Source organism: Andrena cerasifolii, chromosome 14 (assembly GCF_050908995.1).
Source record: "Andrena cerasifolii isolate SP2316 chromosome 14, iyAndCera1_principal, whole genome shotgun sequence".
NCBI lineage: Eukaryota > Metazoa > Arthropoda > Insecta > Hymenoptera > Andrenidae > Andrena > Andrena cerasifolii.
This window is the reverse complement of record NC_135131.1, coordinates 11,321,179-11,338,832: the sequence shown is the minus strand read 5'-3', so window position 1 is coordinate 11,338,832 and position 17,654 is coordinate 11,321,179. Positions and strand designations below refer to the sequence as shown.

The 17,654-nt window shown below is 49.7% G+C and overlaps 1 protein-coding gene across 6 annotated transcripts; it reads right to left on the bottom strand.

Annotated features, from left to right (window-relative positions):
* Window positions 1-353: 353 nt before the first annotated feature.
* Ntan1 (N-terminal amidohydrolase 1) lies at window positions 354-17,584 on the bottom strand. Of its 6 annotated transcripts, none has more exons than XM_076826790.1 (8): window positions 17,138-17,584; window positions 11,828-11,939; window positions 4,746-4,937; window positions 4,145-4,210; window positions 3,889-4,071; window positions 3,595-3,803; window positions 3,227-3,388; window positions 354-3,107 (listed from the first exon to the last, which is right to left on the bottom strand). In XM_076826790.1, exons 3-8 carry the CDS (start codon window positions 4,930-4,932, stop codon window positions 2,982-2,984), a joined length of 933 nt encoding a protein of 310 aa, XP_076682905.1. In that variant the 5' UTR covers window positions 4,933-4,937; window positions 11,828-11,939; window positions 17,138-17,584; the 3' UTR covers window positions 354-2,981. The 6 variants fall into 6 exon arrangements, 3 of the variants coding, with proteins under 3 accessions (XP_076682905.1, XP_076682907.1, XP_076682908.1); XM_076826792.1 differs by having other exon boundaries at window positions 17,143-17,584; XR_013087096.1 differs by lacking the exons at window positions 11,828-11,939; window positions 17,138-17,584 and having other exon boundaries at window positions 354-2,531; window positions 2,574-3,107.
* Between the last annotated feature and the right edge of the window lie 70 nt (window positions 17,585-17,654).

Genomic DNA, 17,654 nt, shown 5'->3' with positions numbered 1-17,654 from the left:
AGCTGTTAAGGTAACTTTGGCGCTCGGTAGAAGGGTTGAATGTTGCTTGGCAGCCGTCCCGGGGGCTTGGCTTGGCGTGCCTATACGACGACGAATAATTATATCCTTCGGCAATTATTATCCTGAACCCTCCAGGAAATTCGAAACTTATTCAACGTCAAACTTCCTCGTAGACGCAAGTTCGTAAAGGTACACTGACGAGAGGCAATCGAGTTAGCTTCTATCTTCCGATGTATCCAGTATTAGCCGTTGAAACCCAACCCCTCCCTAGGGGAGAAAAACTAATTGAAAGATTAAGTAGGCCTAGAAGTGAATTATCTATGCGCAGAGATTAAAGCAACTTCGCGCGACCATTTTTTTTGTAAACTATCGTTTATTGTATAAATATATCACCAAATAATGTTGTGAAAAGGATCGTATCTGCGCAACAAGGGGAAAGTGGGCGAAAGAGATCGAACGGAAAAGCGTGACGGGAAGAAAGAAGAGGGAATGAAACGAAAAGTGGAGGAGGCGAACTTAATTCTTTGCCGATCATTCGAATAGATTTATACTATCGAGAGGCGAACAATTAAAAGATACCCAACAAGAACGATCAAACGACACGATGCAACTCTCGGGGGTACAGTAGAACCGTCGTTATCTAAACTAACAGGAGACTTGACTTTTCGGATCACAGATCGTTGCGATAGTAGAATACTCGGATAACGAGAGACATTCTACATCGGGCGATTTCGATTCGATCGATCGACAAAGCGTGGAGATTTAAAGTAGATCTATTACATAGCATCGCCACTGGAATCTTGACGACGTAAGCAGAAGCAGCGAACCTGTCGGTAGAAATATTACAGAAAGTGGCGATCGGTCGTTACGATTCTCCTCTTCGAGCTTGACGAAGCTTCCTCCGTCTCGTCAACGTTGACGACAATTTTAACGACAGTATAGTATCGTTACCGCTGCGCATCGCTGTCATCGCGATCGTCGCGAACGCTTTTCGCTATTTCCATAACATATAGTAAAAATATATATATATATATATCTCTTCGATTTCTAGGAAATATAGTTAACGTTAAAACCTCGGTTAGTTAGCTCGCACCACAACAATTGAAATGATGGTGATAACGTCTTCCTTCGTGTAAAAATCGACCGCGCCTCTTGGTATCTTTGCTCGCCGCGAACGTCGCGAATAAGAAATATCGGGATTCTCGATCGTTCGCTTCTTTTCGTGAACGTTTCTCCGCGCACGCACAGTGGAGCATCGACACCTCGATTCTTTCGTGCCTCGTATTATCGAAGCTCCAATGTACTTTTGTTGGAACCGTTGTATCACTTGCAACTTACAACTTATAACTTACAACAGAATCACGGAGAGGTCGTAGGAAGCTCGGACGTACTCGTTTCAGGCATACCTGTCTGAGCTTTAACGGGAGATTCGGAAACAACGACTCATCTTTTCTACAAAGAACTTCCCTTCCTCGCCGCGAAGCTGTCGCTGCAACGTGGACAGAAAGAAATTATTTACATCGTTCCTTTCTTTTATGGCAAGAACCGGAATGTTCGTTGCGCGAACTTTCCCTGATCCATCGAGGCAAAACGAACGAAGCAGATGGATGCAGTCCGACTGGAGAAGAAATGTACTTGGAAAAAGAGCAACATTGTTGGGCACTATTCGGTAGCGATGGGTTTCACTGTCTCGTGAGTTTCTTTTATTATCGACTTTGATGCAATGAAATTTTCCCATACAATTCATCGATGTTTGTGGAATGAAAGGGGCTTTTGTAGAATTTCTACGGTCACTCAAATTCATTCCTTCTTCATTCCTTCTTCAGCCAGACTAACGCGTCATACCGTGACGGACGATATTTTTTATCTCGACGGGAACGCATCGAGGATCCATAACGATTCACATGTAACATAATAAAGATAATTCTACATTAATCCATTCACTCAATTTTCCTTTCTTTCTATTATTCTTGCCAGCTCTTCAATTCTACAATGTCTCGAAACAATTTGACGCTCGGAAAAGTGGTAATATAAATTCTAATAAATCTGCAAGCCTCCGTGTTAGACCCGCCATGGAATTCGACCAAATTTCTGATTTGAACGACTTCCCCTACGTCCGTGTCCGTTGGCACGTATCAGGTTTATTACGAGCGATCTTCCCGGTGCTGTAACCGCGGGAAAGTGACAGCGCTATTGCGAAGCCAATCAACGAACACCACAGCAATCATCTTGAACCATAGAAAGAAACTGCATCGCAGCTCGTGCACGTATCGGCACGGATAGGTGTCCTGAAAGTGGGATGTAGAATAAGGTGGAGGAGAAAACAGAATGAATCTCAACAATCGCCGATTACTAGCCCATAAAACTACCGCTCCTAATGACGATCGTACGAAATTATCATAACTACCCTAAGACGATGATCGCTCGGACGCCGCGCCATTCCTCTCGTCCATTCTACGTAGCGAATCGCGAATCGACAAATCCGTACCATATACCTCATCGTTACTCTCTCTCTCTCTCTCTCTCTCTCTCTCTCTCTCTCTCTCTCTCTCTCTCTCTCTCTCACTGTATACACACATTACATCGAACGTAGCCGAAAAACGAAACAAACAGCTGGAGCGAAGCACCAACCTTTTCCGTATCGATGAAATAGCCGTGGAGATTGTCGGGTACATAATTGCTCGCAACAGGCAAATCGCGTGCGCGCGAACGATATCCATCCGTTATCCACGCACGTTTCTCAACAATAATAAATACATCCGAAAAAGACGTCTCGCGAGAGAAAGGATTGTAGAAAAAAGAGACGAAGGCAAGAGAATCGGCGCGGCGCGTCGAAGAGGCGCGTGCACCGATCGTCGGCTCGCGATTTCTATTTTTGGATTTGATATCACCCACGGGCGAGTTCTGTCTCGCAACGCTGTCGCCCGCGTTCCGCGGATGTCGGGAACAACAGGGCCTGACAGATAGGCGGACGCGTTTTATTAGTATCTTATGGGGTGCCAAACGCCGGTGGTCTCGTCCCGACGATAGTAATGAGGTCTGTTGTCCCGGAAGACAGTGACGGCCGGAAATTGATTGTCCTGTATGTACTTGAGCGTGGTTCGTATCTGAAACAGGCGAATCGTTCCGTCTTGCTCGATCGATCTAACTCCATGGGGGGAGGGAGGATTAATCGTGAACGGGGGATCGGCGCGGCGAAAGAATCGACTCGGAGGAGAGGGCGTACCTGCGACACGAAATGCGGAAGCTCCACTTCTGGCGCGGTGGAGAGATGCTGGAGGATAAACTGATCGGACTGGGCTAGCCAGAGGTCGACCCCTCGGAGGGGTTCGTAGTTGAAGGGGCCGATTCGGAGCAGTCCGAGGGTGCAGTCGTAAACGTCCAGGACCTGCGCAACCACGAACAAACACGATCGGTTCTGTGCTGACTGCTCAAGGCCACTGACAATAAATCGAAAATCGAAACAGCATCCCTATTCTCGGTGGCTTTGAGCGATCTTCCATTTGTGTATCGTTACGTTAATCGTTACCAGAACGAACGAAGGAAAAAGCCAGCCTATAGTCTGGCAGCCTTGATTACACCCGAAATATTCACCTGTTGACCTCCAGTTAAGTATCTGGCGTGCCTGAGCGCCTGATCAGGCCCTTTATCGGGAAAGGTCGCGGGGAAGATCTCCCCCGTCTTCACGTTCAAACCGATACCGTAGATCACCGGCCAATGAATGCCGCCTCTCACGGTGGTGTTCAACTCGCCCACGCAACAGAGGGTCAGATCGATCTCCACCGGTTGCTTGTGGAACGCGGCTGAAAACAAAAGAGCCCGGTCTGTTCCCCTTTCCTTTCGAACGATTTCGACATTTCGATTCCAGTCGCACAAAGCAGCGCTTACAGAGAATATTGCAGAACACCTCTTCCGAGTAGTTCCTTGGGTCGGAGTAGCCGCCGACCAGTTGCAGCTCCAGGCGACCCTCCGGGAAGCCGATCGCCAGCTCCGTTACCCTCTGCACCATCGCGGCCGCCGCGTCCTCGGTACCGACCCCGTCTAAGTGCGCCAAGGCTGCAGCCCCCGAACCTACGTCAACACCAACCGTTCACGTACCCCTGTGCCGTGCCGTCTCATCCCTCTCCTTCGTTCAAATGCTTACCAGAATGCCTCACGACGACGATCATGCACGTGGTCATGTCGTCCGAGCCGATGATGCTCACGTTTTCTGCAGAGAACAGAGAACAGAGAAGCGATGGGAAGCTTAGCGAAGCTCAACTCGGAGGACTGGGGATCCGAGACAGGAGAGTTCTGCGCGTCGCGATTACTAGTAAGTATAGATGCTAATACCGTTCGATATTTCTCCCAACAATGAAACAAGATCCGAGGATTCGCGCGAACCTTGCGACTATCTTAAGTAGGCGTTTACATGACAAAGCCGGCAATATGTAGAGTACGTGCTTCGTTCACTCCGTTGCAAGCCATTCAAGATACGTGTAGAGCGAGTCTATTCTGAACTTTCAATGCTATCGCCTAAAGAACATCTCCATTTCAAATGACACAACGAAATAACCGAGCACGAGGTAGGCAGGTACGTGCGTAGCTGCAACGGAATGTGCACCGAAATTCCAGTAATGGTAACATTCAGAATTTTGCTTCCTCTTTTCTAGATTAATCACATTCTTGTGATTCGAACGGTTGCGCGTAACCTACATAAGTAGACAGGTACGATACAGGCGCACAACGAGTGTGTAGGTACTTACTGTCGTGGGGCAATGTCGCGGCCATTTCTCGCTGCCTGATGTAAAGGAGGCCCATGGGACCGACCAGCTTCGCCGGCATCGAGTGAAGCTGGGCCGCCGTCTCCCGGTACATCGGGTAGGCAGCGTACAAGGACCTGCTGTCCGTCGGGATGTCCTCCTGCAGGACCCCGTTCACCACCAACACCATCCTGGCTGCAAAAGTGCAAAGCAACGAGCCGAGCGTCGATCAGCCGTTCGAATTTCTCGTCGGGATTCGATCTGTTTCGAGGCCGCAATAACACGAGACGCTCTATCGCGGAAAGCAAAAAACCGCGATAAACCGGCTTCGCGATAAAGCCGATATTACGCCAGCTCATCATCCAGGCGACGCTGCTGCGAGCTTTCGCGAAACGGGACGTAACGATCCACACGGTGTACCGAAAGTAACGATCGTGGTGAAGCTGCACCATTGATCAAACAAACAGAAACTGCGCAGCTTTCGTTTCTTTTACACAGGGTCAGTGAATTCCCCAGGATGATGATATTATCTTTTAAAGGCAAGTCCTTGATTAAGCGTAGTTTAAGTTAGAGGAAGCTCGCCGGAACCGGAGCCGTTCACGAAACAAGGGACACCAGCGCGCGTTTCTGCGTTCGCAGAAGGCAGACGGGTGGGTACATCTGGTTCCAGCCAAGTAGAAGGATCTATTTTAAACCTTGCGATCAGCCGCGCCGCGGAGCGCCCGGAGGCTACTCAAAAGTAGTCGGTTGCATATGCATTCAGTGGCGAAAAGTCGACGCGAAGAATGACGGCTATATTACGGCTGTCGCTTGAAAGGGATCTCGATCGGAGGAAGAAGCGGGCCGACGCACAGTGGTCCCAAATCGCCAAAAGCTGGCGAAAATCAATTTTCCAAGTATATACCAGCTTTATGCTATTATAGCAGATTTGTTGTATATATATATATCAGTGCATTAAATGCCGCTTGAATTTCTTAAATATATTGATTGGTTATTGAGATATATTTATAAACATAAAGTAGGTGTTATAAACATAAACTTTCCACAGAAACAAAGTAAAATATCTTTGAATATACCCTCGTAATTCTCTTCTCAATGCGTCATAAATCCAAGTCATGTTTTAATAAAACGGAAGGAAAACAAAGATGAGTGTCACCGAGTGCCACGGTGTATGATATCCAATTGAGAAAATTTGCAGAAATTTGCGGTTTTTTAAGATATTTAAATTTAAAGTGCCAAGTGTATTTAGTATACGAATAAAACAGCATTCGTTATTTCAAACAATACATATAATTCATAGTTTTCTTTTATTATTTTCGGCAATATACTTGAACTACGTGACCTACTAAACGCAGAAATGTTGAGTTTTTACACTAGAATCGGAAAAAATAAAATTGTCAAAATAATTTTTAAAAAAATTTTGAACTTAAGAACAACGTTTATACCAGGGATATTAGATCCGCCATTTGATTGTGTTTTTTTTTTGAAACTTTGACTTCAGATTCGTAATCACCGACCTCGAAAACCTCCGAGCACCGATTTCTGATTAAATTGTAGTACGTTTCGAGAGGTTTGCCGCCTCTTAGCGATTTGGAACCACCGTGCGACGCGGCGGAATTAAACTATCTGTTACGAAGACCGGCGCGATACAGAGAAGGAAGCACGTCCCAGTTTCTTTCCTCCGTTTGCCGGCAATCTCGTTAAAGAAACGAAAGGTTAAACGCGACGCGGACTGTCGTTGGAGGCGAATGACCTTAACCTTTGAGGGGTAGGCCGGAGGAGAGAGGCCTAGCTCGGCTGGCACGGTTGTCCCGAGGTTTTATTGTTAACCCGATTAACGCAACGCGATGCGGCCGTAGCCCGAGTGCCAACAATGCCCCGTGTCGCTGATCTTCGATCTCTCGCTCCTGTAACAGGCTTTGTCATAACGCCTCTCTAAGATCGTGCGCCCAGATAAATCGGCAAGCACTTTATCGCCAAGGTGTGGGATCGACGTCACGGCAACAACTGCGTTTCGTACCGTGTTTCTGTCCCAATCGATCCCTTCCGAGGAGCACGTAACCGTTCGATAACTGGTGGACGCGCGACGGTAAGTACGTTCGGAGCGAACGTTGGTCGATCCGTCATCGACCACGACTAAACGGTCACGCGTCGTCGCGCCGCGTCGTTCCATTCAAACGCCGCCGTAGCCGACCGACGCATTAATGAATCGCGCTAATTATGACTTGTGTTATCGGTGAAAATGCCGATTGGCCGATCGACGGGATCCGCGGCTGACCAGTGGGACGGGTCGAAACCTAGCCGGGACCAATCGAAGCGGCTGGTGCCGATCAGATCGCCACCACCGCCGCCATGCATGGGAAAATAACATGTTTGCCTCGCGGCGGACGCTCCCCGCGGCAAATCTTTTCGAATGGACCGTTTATCGCGTTTATCGGCAAAAATCTGGAAATATATCGGCGCGGTTCGTAGGTACATAGATGCGTTGGCTGGATTTCTGGCTTCATCCAAGCCCCAGAGCCGTAATTAATTATCTGGGTCTTGAAATTGGAGGGACGCGAGGGTCGGCGATAATATCTTCCACGTAAGATCTCGAAAATCCCGTGAGATTAAGCGCGTTCTTGCTACACAGAATCCCTCGTAAACGATCCACAATCTACGCTAAGGATCCCCCGTGAAAAACGAAAGCAACAATGATTCTTGCTGGAAATTTCGAGCAGGGAAGCCGGGTCCGACGATGCTCCCTCGAAGAGGACGGCTTCGCTAGAAATTCCCATGACGCGCGGAAAATTAGAACCACGCCGACGCCGACGCGACGGTAAGATTACACGTCAGGGGTTCGCGTGGCCATTGTTACCAAGGAAAATTACACTCTTCAAAATCCATTGTAGCAGATTGCCGGTCCCCTTTCCCTCTCCACCTTTTTCTCGTCGGCCGTTACCGAACAGGTACCTAGGTACGCGTCTGCTTGAAAAACTATTTCTGTTGCTGCTCCGCGAGCGTTCAACTCGAAAGCATTTGAGCGGCAGCGAGGTGCTTGGCGCAGAATTTGCCGGTACTTATCGGGAAACGACTCAAACGACGCGACGGCACGGTGGAAGGGAAATTTATAAGCCGTGACGATTGCGCGAGTCGCAACCGCGGCCGACGCAAGGATGGTATTTTTAGCGTTCCACGCGATTTCAACGTCCACGTTTCGCGTTCCGCGAGGCGGCCGATAAACGTACGTATCGTTACATGCGTGCAGCGCGAAGAGGATTGATACCGGATCGAAAAAGCTGCCGTCGAGATAGCGGCCGAGCATAAACATATAGTCGTAAGAGCCGACGGTGGTATCTGGAGCAGCGATAACGGGCGACCCGCGATGCTGAAATCGGGAAATCGTCGGGGATTTCGAAAGTCCACCGGTGGGGGAGGCTGCATTTCCTTGGAAGGGGTCTCGGGAGATAAGAAGAGAGCGTTCGATCGACGGATCGACGCGACGGGCAAGAATCGATCATATCGACGGGAAGAAAAAGGGCGCGTGCTAGCGACTCTTCGCCGTTGAAATTACCCAGATAGCGATCGACGGGTCGACTTGAGCTATATACAATTATCGAGGCGGGGGCACGGGAAGAGGCGGAGGTTGAATCGCACAACCGGAGAGTAAAAGGGCCAGCAGGAACGAGCAAAACGACGAGGGCCCTTCGTGACCATAATCGGCGGAGAAGGCTGGCTGGATCGAGCCACACGGAAATCCACTTGAAAAGTAGCCATTACCTTAATTATCGGCCTTTCTAAGAGGCTATGTGCACGCTGCTCGAGACTCGCAACTCCGTGTGTCCGTCAGACCGCCTGTCCGTTACGATCCACGGAGGATTTCTTTCGGTGACATTTTCTCTATAACATAACGATGGTTAAGGGAACTTTTATTCCGTCGGTGCGTCGAGATGGCCAGATACGACTGGAATCTGCCTTGAGATTCCGATTGATACTGAATTATATACCTGCGACAAGTAGTAACGCGGATAATAGCTCGGACAAAGGTGCCGTGAAATTTCCCCAAACATTCCAAACCGCGCGATAATTGCTCTTCTTCTCGCGATCACAGCACACGAGCCCAACGTTTCTATCCACCGATCGAGGCGAATTCATGGTTGAAAAGAAGGCAGGGAAGAGTCTTTGGAGTTAGAATGGACTGGCGCGGCGCGACCGATCGAAGCCTTTCTTATCCGCGATCCTCGGTCTTTTTGAGGCTGTAATTTCGAAACGGCATACCCAAGACCTCTTATCCGCTCCTCCTCCACCTCCCTGCTGCCCCTTTCTGTACCGATTACTCGCAGAATGCACGCCAACCACGCATACACACGCCCCGTACAGGTACGCCTGCCTGTACAGGCCTGTGCGCGCGTAATTACACAGGCCGGGACGCGGCGCGGCGCGGTTATTTATTTAAGCGTGCAAAAGGGCCGTAGCCATTAACGGGTGCCTTTCCTCGAATCACCCTCTTCCTCGCGGACGGTATTCTAATGGCTGGCGATCCTCCCAGAGTATCGAAGGTCGAGCGAGCCTCGAACGTCCAGGCGTCCACCGGCGAAAAAAAATTTCATCCCGGCATTTTTCTTTTCCACCTATCACGCCTACAATTATCAATCGATGGGACGATTCGTGGAGGGCGATTAACCGTCGGGATCCGTGGATCGGTCGTTGGGCGTGCATACAGGGTGTCCAAGAGGAATCCTACGGAATGTACCTAATAAAGGGAGAATATGATGAACAGGTTACGAGGATCGTGAGGAAAGTGGGTAGCTGTTTTAGCGCGATAGGGTAATTTTCAGATCAAGTGACGAAGCTTCGTGCAGAGAGACGACGTCGACCTCGTTCTCTGCGCGTTTGTTATCAGGAAACGACTCGATTCCGTTCAGACAATTCCTCGTTTTGCTTCCTCCTTGGCTCGTGTAAACATCCCTCCCCGCTCTCCTAATGACGATTTATCTCATTTCCCTCGTAATAACCGCGATCCGCGGACGGTCGCCGTGAAATTTTCCACTGCGCTCGGCTCGGCTCGGCTAAGGCTCGGATTTTTTATCATCCTCAGACTCTCTTTTCGAATGGCGAGCTCGCGAGGGAGAGTGGAGATGCGGTGGATGGACTTTCCGCTTTCTTCGACAGAAGCTCGTGCACTATTAGGTACTTCTCCTATCGCTGCGAGCGCCTTGGAGATGGCAATCCACCCGTGTTGGTCCTCGAGGACCGATTATCCGCTGGAGATCCGTATCCCATTACGTAGACGGTGATTAGGCATTTAATTAAGACGGTTGATTAATCGCTGTACGTGCGTAGGAATCTCGATATGTCCTCCTCTTCTTATTTGCCTCTGGAGATGGTAAAACGATTGTACGCCGATAAGTTGTAGATAATTGCGGTGAATGAATGAAACTGGTCCGCCAGGATGAGACGGAGGGGGCCGTGCGAATGCCCCGATCACGGGAATCATCGATATGAAAGAACAATCGACAATAATGCCTTTATTCGTTCGACCTGCCTTCGCCCAGACACTTTTTTTTCTCTCCTGGGACCTTGAATGGGCCCCTGTCTCCCTTATGTATCTACTTCATTCTTCATTCGTCGACCTTCCGTGCGATCGATGCAGTGACGGTGCTTAGGAACTTAGTCCGGCCAAATCACAGAAGATAAGACGTACCTACGCTGCACGACTAACAATGCAAAGTGACCACGTATTCGTGGATTCTTAGCCATGACAATGGCACGAGTGGACGCGTTTTATTATCCCATCGATGCGTCCCAAATGGGTTTAAATTCTCGTTCAGCGTCTAATCCCAGATAGAGAGGATTTATCGTAGAGGTTATCGGCGGAAAGCCAAGCAATGGAACGTCCCATCGTAACGATCTGTGGCCGTTTTTTATCGGGCCCAAGCGCGACGCGCGTGAATAATTATTTACGATCTGGAGAGATTCCACGGCCCGTTCTTTTTTCTTTTTTCTTCATTCGGGACCGTAACGATCTTCCACGGATAAGCCTTCGCACCGCACCAAGCTGGCACAGCGCGGCGGCGTGAAAACGCGTACAGATAATCTCTTTCCCTAAAAATTCTATAGAGCATCGAGTTGCAGGAATGAACCGGAGATGTCGGTAATCGATCGCCTCGTTATCAGCGAAGAGAATTTCGCCATGATCGGTGGAAACGCGATCGACGAAAGCGAACTCTTGGCAGCAAACAGAGGCGGCTGACGCAAACGTTGTTTGCCATGGGAAAGTTTCACGACAGTCGAGACGTGTGCATCGCGCGTAATCAACGCGTGAACCGACTAATCCGCGAGCGCGGCGATCCAAGCGATGGCTATATGTATAGAGTATGGAGTATAGGTGAACTGCCCATAACCATCGTAACGGTAAAGAATAGGAGTAGAAGAAAAACTCACACCTAAATCTGCCCGCGATTCCATTAATTGGAATGGAAGATTCTAAGAAAAGAAAGAAGATCGCGTGGAAAACTGTACGCTCGGTGACGTTTTCGGGTGTTTTTCAAAGGGAACGCGTTATTGCCACTGTTTAAGAACTCTATCTGCCCGGAGGATCGATTTGGATTTTCATGCCCAAGGAGACCCAGCATCCTCCTCTGCTCTCCACGAGGCCGGGACTATTAAATTTATGGCTTTCCCTCGTCCAAGCGAGAGACGATAACGCGCATAATAAGCGCGGTCAGATAACGGGTGACGCGTAAGTTACTGCGGCCTGATAATCGCTCCTCGTGCGCGCATAGCTAAGGGCTCGGCGAAGGGTGCACCCGCGCTCCAGTCCAGAAGATTCGTTAACTCTAGCTCGTTAATCATTATTATATTAAATCTTAAAAGGATTTAAGTCTGGCGTAAAATCTTGTTTTGCACAATCGAACGTAGGTACGCGCTATTTAAGGGTTAAATTCACGTAGGTATAAAAACCATGGCTCGCAAGTTCATGCATCTGCATGTAAAAAGTTGAAATTCGTGGGAGCTTTCAGGGACGTGGGGATTGAACACGATCCGCGCGTTGCTATTCCGCTTATTTTCTTAGATAGGAAAATATCGTAAGGGGTGGAACTCACGTTACGTCGCTTCGAATGTCTCTTCAGGCCAATTGACACGTGCCCGCCGCCATTTTGGAAGAATTCCTCCTCTCGAGGCTCTGGCTTCTCCTCCCTCGCTCAACTTTCCGTTCTGCAACAAGAAATCAGTCGATACGTGTTAGAGGATCGGCCGAGTCCGTTAAACGCGTCCTGTATGGAAAGGAGGACCTAAGCTGCTCCTCCATGCGCACGATAGGGTCGAAGAAATGCTCCGAGCTCTATGGAAGAGGAATCCCGCGTTGGAATTCAGTTGGCCACGGGAAACACGCGCAGCTGCCGTTTACGAGGGCAGGTGTACGAAAATCTCCATACGCGATGAATCCTTTATCGCGTTTATTTTAAAGTAATTGAAACAGTGGAGTTGAAGCGAGCTTCTATTTGCCTCGTCCTGGCTGCTGCACTACCCTCCGAACAAGGTTCTATAAGCTCTTGGGATGATTCGGATCGCGGGTAACGGTAAATCGCAGCGCGTTTGTTTCCACCGGTTCCAAGTAAGTTTATACACAAGTTCAAAAGAATTTAAGCCCGCAATTCCGAGGTTATCCTTGACAGCGCATAAAAAGGGAGAAAAGCGACGAAAAAAATACAACGCGCACTGGTTCATGTAAAGTAACTACACAATCGGTAAACTGGATTTGCATACAGTGGTCCTACGAGCCTGCCTGCAACCGACCGGCTCTCTACATATTTATGCGCTACCTACAACTTCCTTCGATTGTTTATAAACGTACTCGAACGAACGGCACGTTCGCCGCACTCGCGCCCGCGCCCGCGCCGTGCTGACTTTTTAACGACTCGCCGTGGACTTTGATGCAACCGTTAACTATCGATATTCCCTAGCGGTGCGCGGGGCTTCTTCCTCCCGTCCCAGCGAGATACAGGGCACTCAAGAACACCCTTTCATTTAGAATTCAAGAGGCAAAGAAAAAGAAATAGGTACTCCGGGTGATTTGCACCCTGTGCAGGGCGCATAGAGAGTGGTATCTTTTAAATGTCCCCGACGAAGCAAAAGTTCCAGGCAGAAGCGATCCGTACCCCAGATGCAGCTAACTGTAAACGCGACGCAGCGTTTCCATGGAAGACGAGGTAAAGCTGACCGTCGTCGCGACGCGCGGGAGTGCGCACTGCGCGAAGAAGAAAGGAGACCGGTAGTTGGCGAATAATCGCGGGATCCTCCCGAGGGGTAGCGCGATTTCCCGATTTCGCGACTAGCCTCGACGCACACGTACGATAGAGCAAAGGGACGGACAACGTATGGGTAGAAGGAATACGGGCAGGACGAGGTACGCGTACACACAAGAGGAGCTAGTCCGCATTCCACGAGTGGAACAACCGGTACACGGGTCCAGTGGCTCTCAAGCGACGTGCCACGAGGATGCACCCGATCGAGATGGAATCGTTATGCAACGGGAGACGAGTCAGTGGCCCGGTCGATTCGCGGAAGATGAGCTGCCCTTCCGGGTCCCCTTTCCTTGCCCCTCTTTTTCTTCTTTCCCTGCGCTGCGCGCTGTCTCTTTCGCCTGGCTACTTTCGCGGCGCGAGTGCGAGCAGCGACGCGCCGCGATCGAAATCGAAAGTCGTTGGCCAAGGCTGAGGAAAAAAAGCGAGCAAGTTTTTGAAGCCGGAAAGCAAAGTGGAGTTTAGTTGAATCGTTAGCCTAATTCGTAATCTGCAAGGTTTATATAACTTTGTCCCAATTCCTCGCTTCATAAACATCGAGGGGAAACTATTTTGGCGGAGCACCGAGTGCATCTAAATTTCTGGCATCGTGGCTCGAGCTAAGCTTGAACACGAGTTTCTGATTTATGTGGGCCCGGAGGGGAGTCCAGTTGCCAGTTGCCAGTTGCCTCCGCGCACCTTCTTCGGCCAATGCAACACTGCCCGTATACATACATACATACATACACGCCGCGCGCGTCTATCCACGTTTATATCCACTTGGATGCACTAAATGCAATGCTGCACGCTGCATGCAGGATGCATCGCTATCATTAGGTGTCCGGGGTACATTATACTACGAGAATTATAATCAAAGTTTCATTCAGCATTGGCCTGGCCAGAGAAGCTTGGAAATCTGTGATACGCGGCAAACTCCACAGCTAATCTAGGTGAAAGCTACGATGAATTTGTAATTCCCAAAACACTTTAACATCCATAAAAGCTGCAATTGCTCGATCGACGTTTGTGAAACAGAGAGAATCGAAGGAAACCTAGCCCATTACGGTTCGTTTACAACGCTGAATGTCACCGGTACGATAATATTTCTCTCGATAATCGTAAAGCCACGGCCCAGCGTTGCAGTCCCAACATCCGCGACGTTCTCCGCGCAGCGAATAAATAATATTCATCCCGACGTTTAATGGGTCGTTAAGGCGTCATCGCCGAGTCTATCATTGCGCGATAAAATAATAATCGCCAGGTTGCACGCTTGCGAACCTGTTAAACGCGAGGCAATTCAATCTCTAAATCAACGAAGAAGCACCCGAGAGTTCGGGATTTCGATATGGTGAAAATACCGAAAATATTCACGACGCATCTTTCAAAATTTGCTCCGAAAGCTCAGTGCTTGCTCGCTAGAGGTGCTGGGAAGAAGAGGAGGAAGAGGAGGAAGAGACTGTGCGGAGACAGAAACCGAATCGCAGGGATGGAAAGGAGGGAGCCAGCTCGGGTATAAAATTGAAACGTTACGGAAAATAATGGCGTATCGCTGGCTGGCAAGTAGCTATCGCAGGTGAGCTAGCGGGAGTGCAAAAGGTTAACACCCTCTACTAGCCTTAAGAGCGTCTTAACTCAGTCAAGTCCGTGACTTGAGAGAGTTTCAAGCGCCAAGAGAACCACGCGTCGACCCTCCTTTTCCTCCACCTTCCCTCCGACCGGGACCGTTCGTTAAGGAACCCTTTCGAGCAATCCCGGGCCCCCGATCGAATCGCCACGTAAGAATGGAAATTCATCCACTCGCGATATATCGGAACGGGACGCTAAAGACCCTCCAATTTCTTCCAATAGAGTATAGACAGATCCACGTTACAAGTGCCTGGAGGGATTTGCTGAAAATCGATGCACCGACACACCGATTTCTGCGCCGCAGCCGTCGTGACTCGCGAGATTCAGTTGTTGGCCAGCTAGAGGCGCAATTACTGCTTACGGGGCGAGCGACTTTACCGTCGATTAACTGTAACGATAGTGGCCCGTGCAATGATTCACGATGCAACGCTGCTACAATTTCCAGCCCGTTTCCGCGAGATCGTAGCCCCGGAACCGTGGACGGTACCAGCATGTCTCGATATTTCGACTGTGGCGCAGCGGCAGGTAGCCAGGTCGAAGGAACAGTTGCGGATTTGGAGATTCGACGCCCTTTCCACGAAATATCATCAAATATTTTTATTAAATTTTCTTTGGCCGAAAATTGTCTGCCGCCACTAATCGCGAGTATGAATCGCGGTTGAGGGTAGCGGAAGAGCGAGCGGAGGGAGGAAGCTCGACTCGTGACGGGAAAAACGTAGGAAGGATCGAGGGATCGAGCGCGTGGGAAATACACGGTCGCTTAAGTAGCTTCTGATTGGAATAGCGGCCAGTGGCCACGTGAAAGTGTGCGCTCGCGATTATCACTGGTTTAGGGTGCGAGCGGAACAGAGGAAAAGGGTGAAAAATCGTTTGTGAGTATGCTGTGCAGAGACTAGAGAGAGGGCAGAAGGGAAACGAGCCAAATACACGTACCTACGGTCTACACGTGGTGTCACCGTGCGCGCATAGAGACGAGATACAAGACGAGCACAAGACGAGGCTTCAGGCGCGGTCAGATTAATGAAAGTCATGCGAACAGTGGTTCTCAGATGCGAGGGGGCATCCCGGAAAGTCGGCGCGCATCGTGCGTGCGGAAATCGGTCGCCGAAAGAGAAAAAAAAGTACACCCTCTTCTAACGGAGATTCAATTGCTCGTGACTACGCGACGATGGCCGGCAATTAGCAAGGTAAACGGATACGGTCGTCAAGTTTCCGCGAGTAAGGGAGAAGAAAAAAGCCAAGCAATTACGCAAGTGCCTGGGAGAGAAGAATAGAATCGATCCGATGGGCCGCTAATTAACTGTCAAATTAACAAGAGTTATCGCCCTCCAGCCAAAAGCTAACTTCCCTTCGTACCTGTATAAAACGTCATCGAGTCACGGACACACTTGTTTCTTTCACCTGAAAACCCTAAATAGGCAAACCAAGTTTCTTCGATCTGTACACCACGAGTCAATCCTATTTCATATTTAACGACAGTAGCAGATGTTAGGTACGGAGAGAATTATAGGGGATTAAGGACCCTTCCTTTCGAAGGTTAAGCGATGCCCTTGCTTCCGGTCTCGAGCCGATTTTCAGCGGTATTATGAACGGTGCATCGAGATAAGGTAGTCGAAAGTCGAAAGCAACGGAGAAATGGAGACGAGAAAAGGAAGGACGGCTGACCGGTCGATGAATAATTTCGTGTCGATGAAGGAACGAACACGTTGCATATTCAAGAAGCGTTACAGTCACGATGCGCGCCGCGCCGCGCCCCGCACGCCGCGGGACGAGACGGGGACATGATAAAGAAGAGGAGGAAGTGGGGGTCGACTGACAAGGGAGGGGCGGGAGGAGCCGCGACGCAACACGACGCGACGGTTCTCTTTACTACTCTGCATTGAATCGTACACGTTTGCCTGTCCACTAAATTATGCAAGTTCGATTACGATGCACCTTTGCCCTTCTTCCATGCGTACGTGTCTACGTACACAGGCGATTTTTTCCTTAGCGTCCGTCACGTGTCATCCGCTTTGCATACTTGTCATAAATATGGAATGGAATCGCGCGACGCGAAACGAGAGCGCAGCCTTCGTGCGCGCGCGCGCGCGCGCCTCTCTTAATTTCAAATTCCTCAGTTCGCGTTAATTCCCGTGCACACGCTACACAGGCACGTCCGATCTTGATCCAACTTCTGAGCATTCTAACCTATAAACGCGCAACGTTGTGTACCGAGATCGCGATCTGGTCCGCGGGAACGCGCCTCGCTTCGATTCCCAACGAACCCGGAGATTCTCAAGTAAACACGATCGACCGTAGGCGTGGTCTGGGTTAGGTTTATATCAACGAAATCTAACTATCGTCGAGTCGACTGATTGCGAAAATATCTTGCACTCTTATAAATAAACACTATCTTCTACGAAGTCTGTCTATATAATTGTAAGGAACGACACTCGAGGGTCGCGGTATCGTCTGCACCGGAACCGTAGCTCTCGTAAACTGCAAAAGCCAAATAGACAAACTCACCGAACTCGAGTGGATCGGCAGAATCGGCGAAGGGATGCTGCGCGGTGTGTTGAACTCGACTACCGAGTAGGTGGTACCGGCGCCCAGTGGAGGTGGCTGTCGTAAAATCGTTGTTACGCAACACGCAACTGGTGGCACACACGGCGACGTATTCTGTCGATCGGAAACAAAACGTCAGCGGTCACCGTCGGTCGTCAGCGTTGTTGTCAACGTAAGGGAGCACACGGTATTATGGAGCGAGCGATCCAATGAAAACGAACGAATCCGAAGAGAGCGGGACGACGAAAGAGAGAGGAGAATACGGGTACGGGCAGAAAAATAGCATAGAGACGGAGGAGACGTGATCCTGGTAGGCGCGTCACTCACGAACCACGAACCACGCTTTCACAGTCTCCTCTCGGGCAGAATCAGAGCGAGTGAGAGAGGGGAGTAGAGAGCGAGAGAGAGGGGCGCTCCGAATGACAGCTGAGCAAAAATTCAGCAAGATCGGATACGTCGCGGTGGTCACGCTCCCTCG

Bases quoted from the DNA above. Each gene is read 5' to 3' on its own strand.
- Ntan1 (XM_076826790.1), bottom strand. From the start codon at position 4,932: ATGGTGTTGGTGGTGAACGGGGTCCTGCAGGAGGACATCCCGACGGAC. The intron at 4,072-4,144 runs GTAAGCATTTGA...GTGTTGACGTAG, and splicing joins CGTCGTCGTGAGGCATTCTG to GTTCGGGGGCTGCAGCCTTG. The intron at 3,108-3,226 runs GTACGCCCTCTC...CGCCTGTTTCAG, and splicing joins TTCCGCATTTCGTGTCGCAG to ATACGAACCACGCTCAAGTA.